General features: G+C 50.5%; 1 protein-coding gene across 3 annotated transcripts in view; it reads right to left on the bottom strand.

Moving 5' to 3' along the window:
• LOC119979628 (protein-arginine deiminase type-2-like) overlaps positions 1 to 24178 on the bottom strand; it is an 86041-nt gene that overhangs the window by 43651 nt on the left and 18212 nt on the right. For all 3 annotated transcript variants that reach the window (XM_038822136.1, XM_038822134.1, XM_038822135.1), the window contains 6 exons: positions 20095 to 20167; positions 18934 to 18995; positions 11608 to 11725; positions 11233 to 11361; positions 6432 to 6589; positions 1895 to 1998 (listed from right to left, as the gene is read on the bottom strand). In XM_038822136.1, the coding sequence (XP_038678064.1) occupies positions 1895 to 1998; positions 6432 to 6589; positions 11233 to 11361; positions 11608 to 11725; positions 18934 to 18995; positions 20095 to 20167 (644 nt within the window). The remainder of the gene's footprint in view (positions 1 to 1894; positions 1999 to 6431; positions 6590 to 11232; positions 11362 to 11607; positions 11726 to 18933; positions 18996 to 20094; positions 20168 to 24178) is intronic.

The raw sequence follows: 24178 nt of genomic DNA on the forward strand, positions 1-24178 counted from the left end.
CTCCCGCAAAGGGGGTTACAGGATAAAGTGATGTCTAGAACAGGAGTTGGGGAGGGGAAGGTATCGGAGATCTTTAAGGAACTGATGGAGTGGGAGGGAGCCCCAATAGGGGAGGTGTAGAGAAAGTAGGAGAAGAGCTGGGAGGGGGTAGGGGAAGTTGGAGGCTGGGTTATGGGAGGAGGCCCTGCGGAGAGGGAACACATCCTCATCGTATGCCAGGCTCAGCCTGATTCAATTCAAGGTAGTCCACAGGGCTCATATGTTGCCCGGGTGAACAGGTTATTTGAGGAGGTTGAGGAAAGGTGTGGGCGATGTGGAGGAAGTCCTACGGATCATGTACACATGTTCTGGGCATGTCCGAGGCTGAGGAGCTTTTGGCTGGGGTTTAAGGATGTCATTTGGGGGGGGGGGGGGGGGGGGGGGGGGGGGGAGGGCAGGCGGTGCGTTTTTATAAGCTATGTTGTTGGGGTTTGTGTTTAGGGATGATGTGTTAAAGTTTTAAAATTATAACTGCCTCAATAAAATATTTTCCAAAACAAAACCCTCCCACAGCTCAAATCGATCCACAAATGTCTCTTCCAAGTGTAAGTCCCTAACCCTCTCCAGCCCCACCTCCCTCCATTTATATAAATTTTATATAAATTTAGAGTACCCAATTTTTTTTTTCCCAATTAAGGGGCAATTTAGCGTGGCCAATCCACCCAGCTTGCACATCTTTGGGTTGTGGGGGCGAAACCCAGGCAAACATGGGGAGAATGTACAAACTCCACACAGACAGTGACCCGGGGCTGGGATCGAACCCGGATTCTCGGCGCTGTGAGGCAGCGGTGTTATCCTCTCTGCCAACGTGCCACCCCTGTGTTTCTCCATTCTCATCTAGGTTAGTGCGACATGATTTAGCATTTACAAATCAATAGGAAGGGATTTTTCTGGCCCCCCGCCCCCTTGGTGTGTTTGGGCGGCGGCGGAGGCAACTCACCATTGGCTAGTGGCGGGATCTTCCGGTCGCATCGCTGTCAATGGGGTTTTCCATTGTATGCAGCCACCCACCCCCCCGCTGTCGGGGATCCCACAATGGGGGCTAAACATTGTCGGGATCAGAAATCCCGATGGCGGAATGGACAAAAAATCCAGCTATAATATCAATCAAAATGCACAATCACTCTCCCTAATAGCAGTTTTCAATAACTCCTCCACTAATAGATTGCCGTGTATAATCTATATTGAGAAGAAGAGACAATCAATTGGCTAGTTGGAATTTTCCCACCAGCAGTGCCCCCATGGTGGCCTGGCCCACGATTGGGGCCCACCGATCGGCGGGCGGGCCTGTGCCGTGGGGGCACTCTTTTTCTTCCGCCTTCGCCATGGTCTTCACCATGGCGGAGGCGGAAGAGACCCTCTCCCCTGCGCATGCGCCAGGATGATGTCAGCAACCGCTGACATTCGGCACATGTCGGTCAGCAAAGTCCTTTCGGCCCCGGCTGGCATGGCGCCAAAGGCTGTTCACGCCAGCCGGCGGAGCGCCAACCACACCGGCGCGGACCTAGCCCCTCAATGTGAGGGCTTGGCCCCTAAAAGTGCAGAGGCGTCCACACCTTTGGGGCGGCCCGACGCCGGAGTGTTTCACGCCACTCCAACACGCCGGGACCCCCCGCCCCGCCGGGTAGGGGAGAAGCCCGGCCCAGATTTCCACCACACCGACAGTGAATCAGTTGTTCTCATGACTAAACCCAATCACAACTGGCGAGTTCAATGAATGTTTGCTGAGTCTGAGGATGAGAACCATGGTTTTCACTGCCGCTGTCGTGGAAATCTGACCATTGTGTTCAACGAGGGAAGTTGATGCTGTGTCCACTAGGAAAACCAGTCACTTCTTTCAGTGACAACCTCATACCTGCACACAAACACATCCCGAGGAGCCAGAGTATTAGGAGTCATAATCCATGGTGCCAAATGGAATACAACTTGTTCTGTGAAAATGGGAGCATGTCCAACAATCTGGAAAAAAATGGGTTAAAAAAGTGATAGGTTTACAGAAACATCTTATGGATTTATATTTGTATTGATATTTCATTTTCCAGCAGTATTCCCGCACTTTATTTAGTACAACCTGGTACCGTGAATTTAAGATTTAGTTTCATAATGTTGTAGTGAAACAGGGCAAGAAATTTTTTTTAAATAAATTTAGAACATCCAATAATCTTTTTCCAATTAAGGGGCAATTTAGTGTGGCCAATCTACCTACCCTGCACACCTTAATAAAAGCTAATTACTGCGGTTGCTAGAATCTGAAACGATAGACCAGATTGAAAAAGGTGCAAGTGAAACGCTGCTGAACGTGAAATGAGTGTTTTGGGCCTGGGATGTCAAGCATGGAAGAGGACACCCTGTAAGGACTCCATCCCTTTCTCTCAGCTACTTCGCCTCCCTCGCATTTGTTCTGATGATGCCACTTTCCAAAATGGTGCTTTGAAAATGTGTTCCTCCTTCCTCAACCGCGATTTCCCACCTACAGCTGGTGACAGTGCCCTCAACAGTGTGCGGTCCACATCCCGCGCCACTATCCTCGCCCACTCCCCTCCCTTCCAAAACAAGGATAGAGTCCCCCTCGTTCTCATATTTCATCCCACCAGCCTCCGTAATCCTCCGCCATTTTCGTCAACTCCAGAGTGATGCCACCACCAAACACATCTTCCTTTCACTCCCTCACTCTGCAGTCCGCAGAGACCTTCCCTCCAAAATACTCTAGTCCACTCCTCCACCATATCCAGTACCTCCCTCATCACCCATGGCACCTTCCCATGCAATCGCAGAAGGTGTAACACCTGCCCCTTTACCTCTTCCATGCTTAACATCCCACGCCCAAAACACTCATTCCAGGTTAAGCAGCGTTTCACTTGCACCTCTTTCAATCTGGTTGACTGCATTGTGGTCCCCTCTATATCGGAGAGACCAAACGCAGACTGGGTGATCGCTTTGCTGAGCACCTTCGGTCTCTGCGCATTCAGGTCCCTGATCTTCCTGTTGCTTGCCATTTCAACAGAAGACCCTGCTCCCATGCCCATATGTCTGTCCTTGGCCTGCTGCAATGTTCCACTGAAGCTCAACGCAAACTGGAGGAACAACATCTCATCTTCCGGTTAGGCACGCTTCCGGTCTCAACATCGAATTCAACAACTTCAGATGATTAGCTCTTCACTCTGGGGACTGCCATTAACACTCTTTTCCCTTGGTTTCTGTGGCCATTAGCACCTGGTTTCCCTGGGTTTCTGTGACTATGACTCATCTTTCATTCTCACCATCCCCTCAGTATAAATATTTTCCACTTTCTCTGTCTGTTAGCTTTGACAAAGAGTCACTGGACTCGAAACGTTAGCTCTTTTCTCTCCCTACAGATGCTGCCAGACCTGCTGAGATTTTCCAGCATTTTCTCTTTCATTTGGGCCTGCACATCTTTTTGGGTTGTCGAGGCGAGATCCACGCAGACACAGGGAGAATGTGCAAACTTCACACGGGCAGTGACCCAGGGCCGGGATCGAACCTGGGTCCTCAGCGCCGTGAGGCAGCAGTACTAACCAATGTGCCACTGTGCTGCCCTAGCAGAGCAGAAACCTGAGCAGTCCTGTTGGGAGATAATGGGAAGGGGTTTCCCTTTGGGCTGGACTCATACCTGACAGATTTCCACCCCATATAACATATTTCAGAATTCTGGGTGGAGGTGTCTCCTGCCAACTCTTTAAAACATAGGAAGAATGTCTGGAGATAATCCTAACCCTTATGCACTAGTTGCAATGCTGTTAAACTACTACTAAAGATTGCAGCCACGATTTTGCAGGACCATTAGCCGCAGGCGCAAATCCTCCAATGGCCATGAACTATCGCAAGAGGTCATAAACAGGATTTGCAGCGGTGAGATTTCGCAGTACGATGTCCCCGGTTCCTCCCTGATGACGCAATCAGGTTCTCGCCCTTCGAATCTGAATCCATTTCAATGTCATTAGTGAGTTTAAAGTTGAATCTTCAGACCTCGTTGAATCATTCCACCCACAGCGTGAAGTCATATGGGTGTGAATCACTAAGTTTTATTAAATAGGAACCAGGTGCCATGATGTCTGAGAAGGAGTGGAGCTGAGTCCACAAAAGATGAGCCATGATCTCATTGAATGGCGGAGCAGGCTTGAGGGGCCAGATGGCCTACTCCTGCTCCTAGTTCTTATGTTCTAAGGAGAAAGGAAGTGAGCTCCCCCTCTCCACCTGTACCAGGGAGTACAAGGGGACAGTTTCTGTTGGCCAGCTCCAGAGGGGGATGGTTCAAGGGTGTTGGGAGGTGCAGGTGTTTGAGGGCCTCCTTCGGGATGGGGGTCGCGGCTGGTGCTAGTCGCCCTGAAGGCTGCAGGCTTTTTATTTTTTAAAGTATTCAGAGCGCCGTGTTAGTCTGCAAGCTGTATTGTCAGGAAATGAAAATGAGTTCTGAGTTACTCAGCTATTAGTGGCATAGGGGTATGGGCGGTCTGTGGGTGTGAGGGGAAGGTGGGGGGAAAGGGTATGATGAGATTGAAGGAGCTCAGCCGAAGGGGCTGGTTGGACCCCGAAAGAGAAGGCAGGATAGCGGCGAGCCGGATGGGGGTGAGGGGCAAACATTTAAAGGTCATGGAGTGACTGTCGGGGTGTTTTAAGTGTAAAGGCCAGCAACAATCAAATATCGGAATGGTGCAGCCCAAGTAAGAACAGTGCATCATTAGCCTTATCTATCCCTGATTCAGAGAGTAATTGTGCCCTCTAATGTTCCTCAGACTCATGGTCATCAAACTAATTGGCCACCATGTGTTACACCTTAACAATGTCAGCTGTCCACATTCTTAAGTCAAGGATAGGTTTCAAGGACAAAAGATTGGCTGCAGGGAATCGAGGGGGAATGTGCAAGCGTATTGCTGGACCCCAGCGTCTGCCATGGAGGATCCATTAGCCCTCAGGGTATACGTAAACATCCAGTTGACCCTGCCCATGAGGTATGGGAGACCTTTGAAACACCCTGTCAGAATACCCAAAAATGTATATATTAAGGCAGGGGACAACCAGACGGGAGGCCACATCTGACTCTTGACCGGGGCCAGTCAAACGATGAAGTGGGAAGAGCACTAGACATATGCCGGATAAGGAGTAGGAATGGCTGCTTACAGGACCGGGAGGACAGAGAGTATGGGGAGGATCTGAAGGTAGCGGGCTGGTACACCAACCAGACTCTCTCCCTCACTCTCTCTCGCTCTGTCGCTCATCCCTCGCAGCTTTCTAGAAATCTTGGGATGGAGCCAGTGGAGTTGGCAATTCTGCTCATACCAGCAACAAATGGCTGCACCCAGCGGCACTGGGCTGCAGGGCTGGCTCAAGGGCCGATCCTGTGACCGCTGAGGGGGCGCCGCAGGTTTGTTTGACGTAAAACGCTACAGATCCTCCGCACATAGCCTCAAAAATGGTGAATGTAGCCCAATGTCTTTAATTTGGATGCTTTCTCTCCCTATTTTTGTGGTTGTCTTCTCCTGCAGGGACACAAAAGGGGGAATTCGAGCCGGACGCTTGGTGGGTCAGAGGTCGATAGCACCTGGCATGTGTGAGCACTGCACTCAAATAGGGAGGGTTCTGATGAGGCGTGCTGGCGGGGGTTTGAGGGTGCTGGTGGGAGATGGGATCCTGCAAGATGGTGACATGTGGGTTCTTGGTGACATTCCAGGGTTTGACTGAAGGGTGGAGTGCCAAGGGGAGACAGGGGACACTTCCCTTGCAGATTGTAGCAGGTCATTCATTTTTTTCTACATTAAGCCTTCGTCTTCTTGGTCAGGTGGGGATGGTGTAGGTGATCTCCTCCCAACCTATGGGTAAATTGTGGCCCATCTCTCCTCACAGCATCCAGCAATCGAGTCAGGGCTCCCTCCGAGAATCTGGGGGCTGGTCTTCCTGCTGCCATCCTCCTGGCTTGAATTAGATCAAATTGTTGTGGAGATGTTTAAATGCAGCGCCCCTTAATTGAAGTGCTCAACTGACCCCTGGGGCGTGTGAATCAGGTGCTCTGCGCCTCAGGAACGATGTTTTTCACATGGAGAAAATACATTTTTCAAAGTGCCTCAAGATTGTGATCCAAATCGTGCCAGCGGAACTCGCAACAATTTTCACGCCGAAAATTACACTTGGGCATTTCTTGGGGAAAATTAGCCTGCAGGTTTCCCATGATTCATGTCAATGTAAGATCAGGGAGAGGACACAAAATCTTATATTTTGTAATGAAGCATTGCACTATCTGGCACAAGCACCCATAAAATAGTGAGACCAGAAGGCAGCTAAAATCTAACAATGGCTATCAATTCAATGATTTTAACCCACTGATGCAAACTTCCCACCATTCATAAAATACAACTGGAATTAGGTTAGAATTTTACCATTGGTTCCAGCAGGCTAAGGTTGACGGTCACCAGACTTCCAGTGTCCTCATCTGGAAACTTGAGCCCCTCGATGAAGAAATTATATTCATTGTTCCCTTTTGTATAATCCATAACTGTCGACAGCAAGGTGCCACCCAGGACCTTTGTCATTTTTACTGCAGTGTGCAGGGAAAAAAAGGAAAATGACACAATGACAATGGAATGAGGTCCTGAATAAGAGAAAGCCAGGGAGGAAATGGAGGGTGAGCAAGAAACAGGTTGAGGTTTTCATTCTATTTGGCTTTAATTTAGAAAATTGAGAAACTGGAATGAGTGGCCTAAATCCAAAATTCACCACGGCTCCAAAGAAAATAGAAAGAGAGACAAATGAGAAAGCAGGAGTGATGTGTTGTCAAATGTGAGTTTTTTTTAATTGTCAGAGAGGGATGAAGGACATTAATGAAAATCTGCACCTTCTGGAGAACATCAGGCAAATAGGAAGGGATTTTCAATTGCTGGTGAGGTCAGGGACCGGTGTAGACACAATTTAATAATTGTGTTCCTGGTGGGCAGCACTGCATCCCATCACCTCCAGAATGCAATGCAGTTTTCAAAGGGAGAGTGGGGGTGGGTAACTGGGTACATAATTGCTTCCAATTACCAGCCCATTAAACTCCTCAAGGGGTTTGTTAATAGGTTGGGGGAGGCTGAAAAGGGAATTTTCAAATTGAAATCACTGAACAGTATTGAACTGTGATGAATGTAAGAAATTGTCATTCTTTTTCTGCAGTAATGTTACGAAACTGGCAGACAGCGGGTGCGATTCAATGGAAAGATGTCAAAGTGGGCATAACAGGGTGGCATGGCAACACTATTGACACCGGTAAGTTGGACGGAGCCCGCTGGCTCCAGGCCCTCCAGAATACGTCCACTACAGGCATCAAAGGCCATAGGGTACGGAAGGCCGCAGGCTGCTTCCAACTCTGATGTGCGTCCTGGGTACATATCTAAATGGAGCTCAAGACCACGGAGGATCAAGAAGAGGGACGAGCACTGAGTGGGCACTGATGAGGTCACTATCTACAGCTTTGGGGAATGGAAATCTGTAACAGTAAAATGTTCACTATTACAACATGCCACACCTGATACATGTGAAGCCTCTGTTGTCATTTTAATCTTCAGTGTGCCTGCTTCCACCCCCCTTTTAAGCTCCACCCCCTCCCGCCCCCGGAGCACAATCGCCCAATCGCCCAAGATTTCTAGCCTCTGATGCAGACCCCGTTCACAGGATAGTGTGAGCACGCTGTCAGCAGAAAGACAAGTCAGACTTTTGCAAAAACTGAGAAGCACCAGAGCTTTCATCACAATGAGTTACCATCACTCCCCTGCCTTGTACGCTGACACACTGACAGTGCCAACTCAGGGTATGGGCGGTGTGATGGAGGGGGAGGGGAATGGGGGAGGGAAGGAGGGAGGGAAAAGAGGAGAGGGCAGGGGGATTCAGGGTGGGGAATGGGGGCGGAAGGCACAGGAATTGGGGGAGGGGGGATTGGAGGGAAGGGGGGAATGGGGTGAGGGAGGCTGGGAGGGAAACGGGGAATTGAACTGATGGGCACAACCTCGTCCAAGGAGAATCTGGAAAGCATGAGGGCCTCCTTTTTGCTGCTGCATGTTCTCCATCCTCCGGCTCCTCCTCAGGCTCATCCTCCAGCCCTACCTGGACTGCCTCCTCTGCAGATGAGGTGCATGTCCCAGCATATCGCCCCACTGCTGTGCCAGATTGTGGAGGGCACAGCAGACCACCACAAAGTGGGAGACCCTCAATCTGGTGTACTGCAGGGCACCACCAGAGCGGTCCAGACATCAGAACCGAATTTCCAGCAGCCTGATGCACCACTCAATGACAACATGGGTGGGAACGTGGGCCCCATTATAATGAGTCTCCTCCTCGTCTCAGGCCTCTGCACCAGAGTCATCAGCCATGACCTCAGCGGGTATCCTTTGTCTCCCATGAGCCAACCCGACATCCTGGGGTGGTCCTCAAAGACACTGGGGATCTCTGAATGCCCAAAATGTAGCTGTCATGCACGCTCCCTGGGTATCAGGCACACACATGCAAGATTCAGATGTGATGGTCACACACGATCTGAACATTCAGGGAGTGGAACCCCTTCCGATTAATATGATGCCCCGGTGCTCACAGGGTGCCATGCATGGATTCGATCACCCTCCAGACCTTGGGCATCCTGGCGATGGCAGCAAATTGTGCAGCCCAGGCATCTTAGTGGGCCTGGTCTAGCTGGAAGGTGGTATAGTCTGGATGCACCTGTAGGTGGAAGATTGGGATATGCCACACACGACCCCGTTTGAGCCCTGGAATGACTGGGTGGCATAAACGTTCAGGGCTGCAGTGAGCTTCACAGCTACCAGAAGTGAGTGTCCTCCTCCTTCTCCACGGGTGCCAAGTCCGCAAGGATGTGGCACAGGTGCCGCACTGTCTCTCTATTAAGATGCAGTCTTCTGTGACACATGATGTTCGTCAGCTCATTGAATGACCAATGACACCTGTCGGTGGCCTGCCCTTCTGAGTCCCTCCTCAGCCTGATGGACGGCCGGGTCTTCAGGGTGTTCAGTGGCCCTCTGCATATGTGGTGCCCCCTCCAGCCTGTGTTGGTATTGCTGCTGTCTCCGACCTCCACCCGCCTCAGCTGCTACAAGCAACACAAAGGCAACCTCCACGTGATCCCACTAGCAAACATTGTTTCATCTGGACGTAATTGGAGATGGAGAGATATTGCTGATCACTTAGAACTTCACCCCGGGACCTTCAAATCCCCCAAGCCTCCCTAACCCTTTGTGTCACGCCTTCTCTCAAGAGGGGTTTTAGTTCAGACAGGCAGCATGGTCGGTGCAGGCTTGGAGGGCCGAAGGGCCTGTTCTTGTGCTATAATTTTCTTTGTTCTTTGGAATGCCATCCAGTGAGCCAGCTGTGCAGGAAAACCTTGCTCTGCACACACACACTCCTGGCAACATCAGGAGACCCTAGACCTCTGCTGGGAACATTAGGGAGGCCGTGCTCAGCTGCCCTCCGCTCATCCACACATTTATCTCGGGTTGCGAGAAGACCCACAGTGGTGAAGCCCTCCTCTTAAGTGTCTGTTTGTTGGCAGCTGCCTCTATGATGCTGATGCTCCTAGAGTTCAGGCATACTGTTCAGGCATCAAAGTTTTCTGGACATGCAATGCACTCATCATACTCCTGAGACATGGCATGTGTGCCATTGATGAGGCACTTGAGAGTTGAGTGTGATGTGCTGTAATAACTAATAAGGTTAATTCCTCATTTGAAATAGCCTTCATCTGTGAAGCTAGAGGCTGCTCACAGTTAAAGGGAGTGAAATTGCATTTCAGGATATAAGCCAGAGCAGGGATCTGTCCTGGAAGTGTTTGGTAGGACAGACAGTCTGCAGCTCTGCTTGCCCTTGTTATGGATCTTCACAATATTTAAAGATAGCTTGAAGGCCTCACAGACGCAAAACCCCTCACACCCCCAGCCCAGGGAGACCCTCGACCTGGAACGCTTAAATCTCCTGACCAAGCCCAACCACCGAGGCCCCACGCACCCCCCGCCTCCCCGAGCACTGGGGCAGCAGTTCCGGTGCCCTTGAACTGCATGCCGGAAAATAGAAACGGCTACTCGCCTCCTCACTTCCCCTCAGTAGCCATTGCGATAGCTTCCTTTTTTTGAAAAGGAGTACTAAACGACACATGGGTAATTCATCGGAGGCTGCTGCATTTGACTTCAATCTTGTTAATGAGATTGAAATGAATGCAAATGAGGGTTAATGATATTCTCGCCATTTTTGTGCATGGTCCGGAACTCACCATCAGAAGTGGATCAGGTGAAACACAAAACGGGTTGCACCCAACGCAAATCTTGATTTTTCCCTCTCTCGCTATTCACCTAGATCCGTGCTGGTTGCAACGCGGTCACTGAATCGCACCCAGTATGTCTGCTAAAGTTGTGATTAAGGGGCCATACTAGTGAGATCATCATTGATTTTATAATTGAAATGTTCTAGTAATGCATTAGCGTTTATGTTTTAGGGACAACAGTGGTGTAGATACTTTATGTGGGGTATTGATGGCTAAACAGGCCATGGAGCATCTTGTGGCAGGAGACAAAATATCTTATTTAATGGCCTCCTTCTGCACTGTAAATTCTATGAATGCTTTGAGTACAGATCATACAATTAAGGGGAGCCAGGTCTGTCTGAAAAGTTAGCTCTATAGGATTTTGATCTGAACTTTTTTCAGTTTTTGTCCTGAAAGGTTCTCCCTTCAAAGATTCTGCGCAGAGAAAAACAAGTGGAAAGCTGGTTGTTAATGTTATTCACGAGTGGTATTAGGACTATATTGGTTTGCTTAATTGGAATACATAAGCAGATTTAGGAAGTAAGAACAGTAACTGTTAACTGCAAAGCTATTTCTGTGCTGTTAACATGGTTAGTACTGCAATAACATTTCCTCACAATTTTACAAATTGCAAATAGTTGGGGTCTTGTCCAGCATCCTAACAGTACATATTAGTGCACTGCTGTTGGATTCAAAGTGGGCAAAAGTTAAAGCTTTTTGTAATGTTGAAAAATATCATGAGCTGGGGATCTGGTGCTGGATCATTCCTGGTTATACTTGGTGCCACTTACTTGGGCACTTTGAGGATAGAATCACATGAGTGATATGGTAACAACATAGAGTCAGGATCTGAAAATGATCCAACCTTTGGGACCCTGATTTGAAAATCAAGGCCACAGACTCACTTAGGTCATGACGAAAGACATGTACTTTCTTTTCATCAGAAGCTGAAATATACAGCTGGAGTTTGTAGTCAGGTGGCAGAGAGTTGGGTCCTTCAGTTCGTAAGATCATTTGAGACATATCACCAAGGTCTGAAAAAACAAAATATCCACATATGACAGTAAAATAATGGTGGTAGCTATATTCTTAAGTTGAACAATGAGTCAACTAACCAGAAATATTTACTTTTCTTCGCATGGTTTCAGTTACCTCCCAAAACAGTGATATTTTAAAATGACTGTTCTTATCAATAAAATCTCAACTTTCATTTACCCCCTAAAAAATAATTCCAGTCTGATGACTCAGCCAGCAGTATCTCAATACAGGTTAATTGTCACCTTCAAATATGGGCACTGTGTCATCATTTCTGTCAGATACAGCAGCTCCAGGTGCATCCTTGTCACAGTTCACAAGAAGAATAGCTCCATGTCCTTTTGGACCCCATTTCCAAGAACCCTGGTTTAAAAAAAAAAAGACTTGCATTGGTATAGTATCTTCAGCTTAGCAAAAGGTGTCTTGAGTCACTTCACAATAGCATGGAGAAAACGAAAACGCCGAGTCCGATTCTCTGGAAATATTTCTAAGTGTGGTAGCGAGTGGGAACTGCCGCAAGCTTCCCAGTGCTCGACCCAGCGAGGCCAGCAACGTTATTCAGTGTTAATTGGTCCACGGGCTGCTCACAGCAAATGAAGGCTCACCAGCCGACTCGCTGGGACCCCAACCCACGCTAACAAGATCGAGCAGCACTTAAACAGGCAGCTGACCAGCCAGCCCCACTCAGCCTGCAGCCACGGCGCCGAGAAGACCGGCCCCTAAGATTCGGGAATGCAGACTTGGGGAGGCTCCTCGATATGGTGAAGGCCATGAGAGATGTCCTGTTCCCCTGAAGATCCCGGAAGATGAGTCACAAAGCAGTCAGTGCTGCCTGGGACGAGGTGGCAGCAGCTGTCAGCTCGGGGAGTGTGACCAGGACGACTGGCCTCCAGTGTTGTAAGAAGGTCAATGACCTCAACCGGGCAACAAGGGTGAGTTGACACCAATACCCCCCCCACCTCCCACCGAGACCTTTCTGCCCCCAAGCGAGCATCCACCCCCTCCAACTCTCCATGCGGTCCCCAATCCTCCCTTCAACACCCCCCAACACTTCCTTCACAGGCCCCGCTCACTGTGAACCACGTGTGTGTCTAATGGCGCACTCTCTGTGTCTCTGCAGGAGAAGCTCTCCCACAATCGTCAAGAGAGGACCCAGACTGGCAGTGTGCCAGACATACAGATCCACATCACCTTCGAGGAATGGGCCCTGGAGTGATGGGGGTGACCAAAGACAGAGCAGTCACCAACACGGTGGTTGGCGGAAGCTGCAGAGGTGAGGATCCACCAGACTCCACCCGGAGAACATGTCAAACGTGAGTTGTTATTACCATCCTGTCTGGCACATCCCTCCCACTGACCACATACCCATTCTCCTGACGGTCCTCCAACTGATGTCGTCAGCCCACCCTGGGTGGCCCCCTCTCCTACCTCCCAGCAGAACTCCTCGAAGGAGAGCCGCTGCCACGTGTCCTGCAGCCTCCAACTGGTCCTTCAGTTCCTCCCTGGGATCATCCTCCAGCTCTTGCTGGTCCGGCGCCACCTCGCATCCTCCTCCTCGGTGGCCACATATTCCTCATCCCTAACCTCCAGCTCATGACCCCACTGCTGTGCCAGGTTGAGGAGGACATAGCAGACACCATAAAGCAGATAACCCTCTGGGTGGTGTACTGCAGGGCACCACCGGAGTGGTCGAGGCATCGGAACCGTATTTTGAGCATCTGATGATGCTCAAATGACAGCCCGGATGGCCACATAGGCCTACTTGTATCGGATCTCTGCCTTAGTCTTCGGCCTCCGTACTAGCCAGATCTGGCCCATTAGCCAGGTCCTCAGCGAGTACCCCTTATCCCCCAAGAGTCAGATGCCCATCTTGGGGTGGTCCTCGACGAGACCGGGTTGTCTGACTGCCCCAGGATGTTGATGTCGTGCACACTTCCTGGGAAACCTGCACACATGTACATGATCTGCATGTGGTGGTCACACATGAGCTCTATGTTCAGGGAGTGGAATTCCTTTCTGTTAACGTAGAGCACTCCCAGATAGCCCGGTGAGCACAAGGTGACATGTGTGGAGTCTATCAGTTCCTGGACCTGGGTCATCCCGGAGATTGCGGGAGAATCCTGCTGCCTGGGCATCCTGTTGGGTTGGGTCCATGTCAAAGTTGATATGGACCCGTACCAGCCTCCCCGGACAGGCGCCGGAATGTGGCGACTAGGGGCTTTTCACAGTAACTTCATTGAAGCCTACTCGTGACAATAAGCGATTTTCATTTTTCATTTCATTTTCATATAGTTTTCCGCTCGGGCATACAGGGTATCCGTGACCTGTCAGATGCACCTGTGGGCTGTGGCCTGCGAGATACCACACAGGTCTCCGCTCGAGCCCTGGAATGATCCTGAGGCTTAAAAGCTCAGAGCTGCAGTGACCTTGATGGCCACTGGGAGCGGGTGTCCTCCTCCTCCCCGTGCTGCCAAAGACATGGCACAGGTTCCACACCATCTCCTTGTGGAGGCCGAGCCTCCTGCGGCACACACTGTCATCATCTGTTCAAACGACCAGTGATGCCTGTACACCCTGGGCGGTTGTGGGCCTTCCCCTCAGGTCCTTCCCTGGCCTGATGGGCATCCGGGTCCTCAGGCTGTGGGGCGGGATCCGGCACATGGGCCGCCACCTCGAGCATCTGCTGACGCTGATGCTGCCACCGTCTCTGGCGTCTGGCTGTTCGGCCCAGCAGCAGCACCACTGGGGTAAGGTCTGCGGGGTCCAAAATAATGTCCATACTTTTCAATATCTGTAAGGAATTTGGAGAGGGTGTTTGACTGACAAACAGTGGTGGCGCCCAAGCACACTCGGCTGCAGCAGGCTCCCAACAGCGAACCCCGGACCCTGTATCCCGCACACCTGCTTACAACTTCAACTGGACCGGGCGCTGGTCCGCTCTCCATTGCACCCCCCATCCTCCGGACGTGGATATGTCCCTGGAGCATTGTCCTATCCCCTGGGTGTTTGGATGTTGGCTGCTGCGTGTGTGGTGTTGCCTCCCGCAGTGTTCAGGCACAGTGTCCAGGCATCACAGTCTGATTGGGATGCTCTGTAATGATCCCCACATGCTACATGGCCCGCCTACCCACGGAAATCCACTTGGGTTGTGTGAAGTGTTAACTTAACCACGATTGCCAATTCCCTATTAGCAATAATCTTCAGCTGCTCGGCCAGAGGCCTTGGCAGTTCGTGGGGGTTATGGGTGGTCGGTCGGGCAGGAGCAAGGGTTGCCCACGGACTAGTTCACTCAATCCAAGGGTTGGCATGGTGGTGCCGCGTGTGGTTGTCCCCCCCCAACACCCCACACCACCCAACCCAGTGCCTCAATCCACACCCTCCCATTGCAGCCAGCCAATGGGGTCTCCCATTGTGGCCACCTCACGTCGTCGGGAAACCCGCAGGGCCTGGATATACTGCAGGCGGACCAGAGGATCCAGCCGACGGAGAATTCCACTGCACATCTCAGCAGCCATCCAAATCCCACCTCCTACTGATCGATATCACTGAATGTGAAAATGGCCTAAGTTCAAAGAAATCTTACTCGGCTGAAAGACAACGGGCGCGATTCAATAAATGTGAACAAAGTCCCACAGCAAGCGCATTTAGCTCCGTGTTTCCTGGCGTTGGCAGCACAAAGAAACACATGGCTGATGTGTTGGGTAAGCTGGGTCTGCGAGGACTGCATTTACTGCAGTAGTGAGAGAGACAGGCTTCCAACACTTGAAGAAATGCAACTCGATTTTATTGAACACTTAACTATAATACATACTTTAACTGTGGGTTGACACTATGCTCACTTGACTGGAGACCAGAGGCTAACCTGACCAGACTAACTGACTACCACATGGTGTTTGTTCTAGTTGCTGCTCACGAGCTCTGACTGTCTCAGAGGTTGGATCCCGAGAGAGCGGGAAAACTAGTGCCCTCTGGCTTTATAGTGGTCGTGTCCTGTCTGGTGATTGGCTGCTGTGTTCTGTGTGTTCACTGGTCATCCTGTGTGTCAATCACTGCCTGTCTGCACACCATCATATACCTGGATGTATATTATGACAATGGCTATAAAACACCACCCGTGTCAGATAAGGGGCCTGAGCGGGGAACGCACGCCAATACCGCACATGGCCCTATTTTCTACACCGAGGAGCTCTGCTCGCTGGAACTCCTCAGTATAGCGAGAGATGAAAATCGCTTATTATCACAAATAGGCTTCAAATGAGGTTACTGTGAAAAGTCCCTAGTCACCATATTCCGGCACCTGTTCGGAGAGGCTGGTACGGGAATTGAACCGTGCTGCTGGCCTGCCTTGGTCTGCTTTCAAAGCCAGCGATTTAGCCCTGTGCTAAACCAGATGGGGGCGCCATTTTCAAATGACTCAAATTCCCTATCCAAATTGTTGCTGCCCATATCCAAACTTTCACCAAGTCTAGCTCACCGAACACCTGTACCTGCGAGCCTGCATCAAACCCTAGTCTGGCAGAGAGGCTTAGCTTCTTAAAATGTCATTCCAGAAACTAGTAAAAGGACAGGAATTGAGACACCTCCAAATAAAGCACTTCCTCCGCAAAGAGACAGTACGGTGCCCCAGAAAGCACACTACTAGAGGACCTGATAGGCATAAGCAGCGAGGGGGGGGGGGGGGGGGGGGGGGGGGGGGGGGATATACGGACAGATACTGGACAGAGCCCGAACACCACTGGACGGGACCAGACAAAAATGGGAGGTTGAACTGGGGACAGAGGTAGGATGGGGACTCTGGAGCGAAGCACTGAGCAGGGTGAGCTCCACCTCTTCCTGCGCAAGGCTAAGCCTAATGCAGCTGAAAGTGGTGCACAGAACGCACCTGACCAGAACCCAAATGAGTATGTTCTTCCCGGAGGTGGAGGACAAATGTGAGCGGTGCCAGAGGGGCCCGGCCAACCACACCCACATGTTTTGGGCTTGCCCCATGCTTGCTGGGTTCTGGACAGCCTTCTCCGAGGCAATGTCCAAGGTTGTGGGGGTGAGGGTGAAGCCATGCCCAATAGTGGCAATCTTCGGGGTATCGGAGCAGCCAGAGTTACACATGGGGAAGGGGGCCACGCCCTTGCTTTCGTTTCCCTAATCGCTCGCCGGAGAATCCTGCTCGGCTGGCGATCGGCAGCACCGCCCAAAGCTGCAGACTGGCTCGCTGACCTCTGAGAATTTCTCCACCTGGAGAAGATTAAGTACGTCATCCGAGGGTCAGACGAAGGCTTCCTGGATACTTGGGGGCAGTTCATCGGCCTGTTCCAAAACCTGTTCGAGGCCAGCAAAGAGGAGTAAGCCAGGAAAAAACAAGATGAAGAACCAAAAGACTGCGCAACCTGGGGCGGAGGGGGGAGGAAAATGGGGAAAGTACAAGAGAAGAGGTAGGGTGCTGAAACCAATGAGGAGTGGGGGAGAGGAGGAAGGAGAGGATATCATAGACCGATCCAGAGGGCAACAAAATGAAATGAAAAATGAAAATCACTTATTGTCACGAGTAGGCTTCAATGAAGTTACTGTGAAAAGCCCCTAGTCGCCACATTCCGGCGCCTGCGCAGGGAGGCTGGTACGGGAATCGAACCATGCTGCTGGCCTGCTTGGTCTGCTTTAAAAGCCAGCGATTTAGCCAAGTGAGCTAAACCAGCCCCTGTACGTACTGTACGTCCTGTATATACAGTTAGTTAAATGAAGGACAAAACAAACCTCTCTGTAAAATAAAGCAAATTAGCGCGGGCAAGAAAAATGTAATGTATATAAGCAACAACTGTTTATAAATATGAGAAAGCCAATAAAAAGATTTCCAAAAAGAAAATGTAATTCCTGTGCTCAAACTGTAGGGCCCGGCCATTAGCCAGTGTGATGTAGATGGGGAGGACTGGAAGCCAAGTGGCGCGCGACCCGGCTGGTGTGATGGACCGGGACTTGAAACCGAGCGGCGCGCGGGACCCGGCCGTTGGCCATTGGGATGTAAGGGGCCCGGCCACCGTGGCCTTGAAACCGAGCGGCCCGCGGGGCCCGGCCACCGTGATAGAGAGTGTGGGGGGGGAGTGAATGTGAAACTGAGCAGTGGGTGGGCAGGAGAGTGGCCTGCTCATGCATATAATGAGATGCGCGTAAGATTAGCAACTCATCATCGTACTAATTAGATGGGCAGAGTCACCGGTCAACAATGATCAATGATAAACCATCTGAAATCAATGCACAATCTGTAAAGATCAATCATGATCAATCTTTAGAAATCAATGCACAATCTGTAATGATCAATCATAAAAAAAATTACGAGGGGGCGACACGGTAGCACGGTGGTTAGCACAGTTGCTTCACAGCTCCAGGGTCCCAGCTTCAATTCCCAGTTTGGGTCACTGTCAATGTGGAGTCTGCAGGTTCTTCCCGTGTCTGTGTGGGTTTCCTCCGGGTGCTCCACTTTCCTCCCACAGTCCAAAGATGTGCAGGTTAGGTGGATTGGCCATGATAAATTGCTCCTTAGAGTCCAAAATTGCCCTTAGTGTTGAGTGTCCAAAATGGTTAGGTGAAGTTACTGGGGTGGAGGTGTGGGCTTAAGTGGGACGCTCTTTCCAAGGACCAGTGCAGACTCGATGGGCTGAATTGCCCTCTTCTGCACTGTAAATTCTATGAAATCCCTCTGTGGCCTCACCCTCTCCTATCTCTGTAACCTTAGGGGCTGGTTTAGTACACTGGTCTAAATCGCTGGCTTTGAAAGCAGACCAAGGCAGGCTAGCAGCACGGTTCAATTCCCGTATCAGTCTCCCCGAATAGGCACCAGAATGTGGCGACTAGGGGCTTTTCACAGTAACTTAATTGAAGCCTACTCATGACAATAAGCGATTTTCATTTCATTTTCAACCTCCTTCAGCCCTACAACCCTTTGAGATCTCTGTGTTCCTCTTATTGTGCCCACTTGGACATCACCAATTTCCTTCGCCCCACTGTGGACTACTGTGCCTTCAACAGTATAGGTCCTAAAATCTAGAATTCCCTCCCGAAAGATCCCGACCTCTCTCTGCTCATTTAAATCTTTGACTAAGTTTTTTGTTACTTATATATCAGGATCGATCTTTCACTGATAATGCTGTGAAGCATCTAGTGCTACTTCAGGCTGCTTTAATTTTTTTTTCTCTTTTTAAAAATAAATTTAGAGTACCCAAATCATTTTTTCCAATTAAGGGGCAATTTAGCGTGGCCAATTCACCTATCCTGCACATCTTTGGGTTGTGGGGGTGAAACCCACGCAAACACGGGGAGAATGTGCAAACTCCACACGGACAGTGACCCAGAGCCAGGATCGAACCTGGGACCTCGGTGCCATGAGGCAGCAGTGCTAACCACTGTGCCATCATGCTGCCCTTGCTTTAATATGTGAAAGAAACTATGGAAATGCAACACGTTCTTGTTTTCTGCAGTTCTCCAGCTCTTCCACCAACAATACAATAACAGAGGGAGAATTCAATGGAATTCACCCCAAGTGAGTTCTAAAACATAAACTGTACAAGTTTTCATTTAATCACCTTATTTGGATTATTCTTCTCAACTTTACCATCACGATCTGCATCCACATCCAGGGATATGTCTGTTAAAGAAGGGATGCAGAGATTAACAAGCAATTGGGGACAGTGTGCTAATTGGCATGGGGTAAATAAGACATGGAGCAAACACCCTGTCAAACTGGAGGAAAGCATTTTAGTGTTGTGCACATAAGTAATTGCTGTTGGGCGGCACGGTGGCGCAGGGGTTAGCACTGCTCCTTCACAGCACTGAAGACCCATGTTCAATCCTGGTGCCAAGTCACTGTCCGTGTGGAGTTTGCTGCACATTCTCCCTGTGTCTGTGTGGGTCTCACCCCCACCCAAAGATGTGCAGGGTAGGTGGGTTGGCCGTATTATTATTTTCCTTAATTGGAAAAAAATTAATTGGGCACTTTAAATTTATAATAAAAAAGCCCAACGCATCACACAAGCTTGCCACCCTCACATTGGTTCTGTATACACCTCCCGCTGCCTGAGGAGAGATTTGACAGCTTTCCTGCCAAAGACAGCCACTGCTTCTTGGGGGTACATTAACAGAGTGGTTATATTACTGGACTAGTAATCCAGAGGCTAGGACTAATGATCCAGAGACATGGACCGAAATCTCTGGCCATTCACGCTGGTGGGATCTTCATATCCTGCTCACGATGCACCCCCTGCCGTGGGGTCCCGGAGGCAAGGGGGGCATTCAGCGGGAAACCACATTGACAACAGCGGGACCAGAAGATCCCGCCACCGGCTAATGGCGGGTTTGAACAGAATGTCCTGCCCATGAGCTTAAATCCCACCATAGAAGCGAGGGAATTTCATGGGTTGCCCAGTGTAAAGTGGCGCAGTCATGAAGCATCCGTTCGAGCTGGTTAACAATCAACTGACTGAGCCGAACATGGCCCCTCAGTTTTCAGCCCGAACTGGCTTGCTGAATGTTGTTCTGTAGTTTCCATGCATCCGGCGTATTATCCCTGCCTACATCAGGTGTACACTGATTACAACTGACTGAACTGACACACAACATTCTGTGTCTAAGTACCCCTCCGACTCCGTCCCAAATACAACTCATTTCCCACAAACATAATAGTAGTTCAGCTCATCGCATGAAATTTCCAGACCTGTCTGTTGAACCTGGAAGTGTGAGTTACTTACAGACAGCCGTGAGCTGGAGGATAATCTTGTCAATTGGCTGATCCAACTTGTCTCCGTAATAGGTAATTGTAACCTACGGGGAGAAATCAGACAACAGATTAGAAATAGTGCAGGGACGGGAGGCACGGTGCAGTGGTTTGCACTGCTGTCTCACGGCGCCGAGGATCCCGGTTCGATCCTGGCCCCGGGTCACTGTCTGTGTGGAGTTTGCATATTCAACCCGTATCTGCGTGGATCTTGTCGTATTAAGCACACTGAGATAACACGCGCTACAACTGGATGCAGCTTTAACTGAAAGATACTCCAGACCTTGAAGTTAGTTCAATACGATTTATTGAACCTGCCACACAGTTAGCACAGTTCTCTGTGAGTGGGACTCTCTGCTAACCTAAGTGTGATCTCTCTGCCTGACTGAACCAGACTAGCTCTTAGCCATGTGCTGGAGGTGTTATGCGATATATACACCCTGACTCACTCTGTAGATGTCCCCAGTGGAAAGAGGCGGAGTGTGAGTGCCTCGTGCCTTTTATAGTGGGAAACCACCCCCAAGTGTTCTGCCTGCTGATTGGTTATGTCCTGTCCTCTGTGTTCATTAGCTGCCTGTCTGTATCTCATTATGTGCATGTCTGCATATCATGACAGGACTCACCACCACAACCCGAAGATGTGCAGGGTAGGTGGATTGGCCACATTAAATTGCCTCTAAATTGGAAAAAAATAATTGGATACTCTAACTTTTTTTTTAAATATACAGTGCCAGAACTATTAAAATGGGCCTAATGGATCAGCCACCCATCACACATTGTGCCCAATTTCCTTTTCCACCAAAATCAATTGAAGAAAGGTGAAGGAGATATGTCATCAAATTATAGGCCAGTTATTTGTGCTAAACCTTGAGAACCAGAATGTTGATGAAGTTAGTGAGCAAATTAATTCTATCAAAAAGATTTGTCATGAAGGACTTCCGGTGGCGGCCATGATGTGAGCGGTCGCACATTTGGCAGCTCCAGCCGAGGCTGTTTTTTCGAAACTTTTCCCTGTTTGTAGGGTGGATGTTTTGTGGAAAAAGGATGCAGGGGATGACTGGAGAAAAGTTTAACTCCACCAATGGGGCTGGTGGATGGGGCCAGGGACCAGAAGTGGGTCGAGAAGAAGGGAGCAGTTGGAGCCAGAGAATCTCTGTGCGCCGCAGATCAAGATGGCGGAGGTTAAAGGGTCTGCCTTGCCTGCCTAATGGTCGACAGAGCACCTGGTGGACTTCAGAAGTTTAGCCAACAGAGGGGGGAGGCCCAGGAGGACCTAGCCAAGGCAGTGGAACCGTTAAAAGCGGGAATTGACCGGGTGGAGCACAGGCCGGAATCTCAGCGCCAGGGTATTCGGAAAGTGGAGGAGGCGGTGGGGGAGTTTGCCTCATTGGTGGCTGAAGTGGATCTGATGCGAGAGTCCCAGAAGCGGTTAAAGGAGAAGGTGGGGGGGACCCGGAGAATCGCTCCCGGAGACAGAATCTAAGAATCATGGGGATGTTTGAAGGCATCGAGGGAGCGGACTCTGGCATGTATGTTGCCAAGATGCTGGTGGAGGAGGGAGCCTTTGACCGGCCCCTGGAGGTTGACTGAGCATCCAGGGCACTCATGAGAAAGCCACAGGGGAACAAGCTGCCGAGGGCGGTGGTGGTGCTTCTCCACCGATTCTTCGACAAGAAGACATTGCAGTGGGCAAGGCAGACGAGGAGGTACACCTGGGAATGGAGCGAGCTTAGAGTATACCAGGACCTGGGCGCGGACCTGGCAAAGAGGAGAGCCGGGTTTAATCGGGCGAAGGCTGCCCTCTTTAAAAAGGGAGTGGAGTTTGGGATGTTGTACCCGGCCCGCTTCTGGGTGACTTTTAATAGCCGAGAACATTATTTTGGAACAACAGAGGAGGCAAAGGAGTTTTTAAGAGACAATGGTCTGGCAGAAGGAGGATATTGAACTGAGGAAGAGATGTGAGGAGATGGGGGCTCTTTCTGCCCATTTTTTCTTGTACCTTTTTTCTCATTTGTTGGTTGTTGGAAAACTTTTCTCCTTCGAGATGTTTTGTTGCATTGTGGGTGAGAACATCTTTCTTGTTTTATTGTTGTTGTGAGGTGTGCGAGCGGGGGGGGAGGGGATTCGGCAGGGTGGTGGGGTAAGAGGCTCAGACGCTTTGGGCAGAGGCTGAAAGGCTAGCTGGATGGGCAAGTTAACAGGAATGCATTGGGGGTTGATCAGGTGATTAGTGAAGCAGAGGGGGATGAGGTTGTTGTTTTGTTGGGGGGGGGGTGCTGACAAAGGTGCTGTGGTGTAATATGGGAGGGAGTGGTGATGGTGAACACCGAGAGTGGGCCTGGAGGGTCAGGTGGCATGGGCGAGGGGTTGGCCTAAAAAGGGGTATGGTTGATCCACAGGGGAGGGGGCGGGGTGCCCTCCGATTGGGATGGTCACATGGAATGGAGGGGGCTGAATGGGCCAGTTAAACAGTCAGGTGTTTTCATGTACCCGAGAAGCTTGAAGGCTGATGTGGCCTTTTTACAAGAAACACAGTTGAAGATCGGAGGGGTCATAAAAGGCTTAAGGAAAGGGTGGGTGGAACAAGTGTTCCATTCAGGATGAAGACATAAAGATGCGGGGGCTGGTGGTGATGGCAAATAAACGGGTGGCTTTTTTAGGTGGGAAAAATAGTAGCAGATTCAGGGGGTAGGTTCGTGATGGTAAGTGGGAAGCTGGAGGGTATGCCAGTGGTCTTGGTAAATGTTTATGCTCCAAATTGGGACGATGTAGAGTTTATGAGGAGAGTGCTGGGGAAGGTCCCAAACCTGGCCTCACACTGGTTGATTATGGTTGGGAATTTAACATGGGCATTGATCCAGGGTTGGACCGGTTGAGCCTGAGGTCGGGGAGGATGTCGGCGAAGGAGCTGAAGGGGTTCATGGAGTGCATGGGGGAGTGGACCCGTGGAGGTTTAGGAGGCTGAGGGTGAAGTATGTTTCGCACTTCGCGGATTGATTATTTTGTGGTGGGCAAGACGTTATTGGCGGGGGTGGTCGACTCAGGGTACTTGGCGATCATGGTGTCAGATCACGCGCCACATTTGGGTGGACTTGCAAATGGATCACGGGGGACCAGCACCGCAGTGGAGGCTGGATGTATGGTTGTTAGCGGATGAGGAGGTGTGTGAGCGGGTAAGGGACGCCATCCAGGAGTATGTGGAACTAAATGATACAGGTGAGGTTTTGGCCGCTACACTGTGGGAGGCGCTCAAGGCAATGGTTAGGGGGGAGTTCATATTGATCTGGGTGCATAGGGAGAAGGAGGAGCGAGCAGAGATGGCAAGTTTGATGGACGAGAGTTTGCGGGTGGACAAGATGTATTCGGAGGCCCTGGAGGCAGGAGTGTCGAAGGAGAGGCAGAAGCTTGAGATGGAGTTTGGGCTGGTATCCACGTGGAAGGCAGTAGGGCTGGTGCGGAGGGCCAGAGGGGCAGTATATGAGTACGGGGAGAAGGTGAGTAGGATGCTGGCCCACCAACTCAGGAAGCAGGAGGCGGCGAGGGAGATTGGAAGGGTGAAAGACGGGAGGGGTAGAGTGGTTCTGGACTGGTGGGAATGAACGGTGTAGTTGAGTTTTATAGGAGGCTTTATGAATCTGAGCCCCTGACCGGGGGAGAGGGAATGCAGTGATTCTGGATGGGTTGGAGTTCCCCAAGATGGAGGACGGTGATGCAGGCAGGGAAAGCCCTGGGCCCAGATGGCTTCCCGGTAGAATTTTATTAACAGTTTTTGGGAGACTTGTGGCCCCTGCTGGTAAGGACATTTAATGAGGCGAGGCAGAAGGGGGAGCTCCCCGCAATTTATCGCAGGTCTCAATATCTTTAATTTTGAAGAAGGATAAGGACCCAGAGCAGTGTGGGTCCTACCACCCTATATCACTGTTGAATGTGGACGCCAAGTTGTTGGCAAAGCTCTTGGTCTCGTGGATTGAGGACTATACGCCGGGGGGTGATAGCAGAAGACCAGACGGGGTTTGTAAAGGAGATACCAGCCCAAACTCCATCTCAAGCTTCTGCCT

The sequence above is a fragment of the Scyliorhinus canicula genome, chromosome 16, assembly GCF_902713615.1.
Source record: "Scyliorhinus canicula chromosome 16, sScyCan1.1, whole genome shotgun sequence".
NCBI classification, from domain to species: Eukaryota; Metazoa; Chordata; class Chondrichthyes; order Carcharhiniformes; family Scyliorhinidae; genus Scyliorhinus; species Scyliorhinus canicula.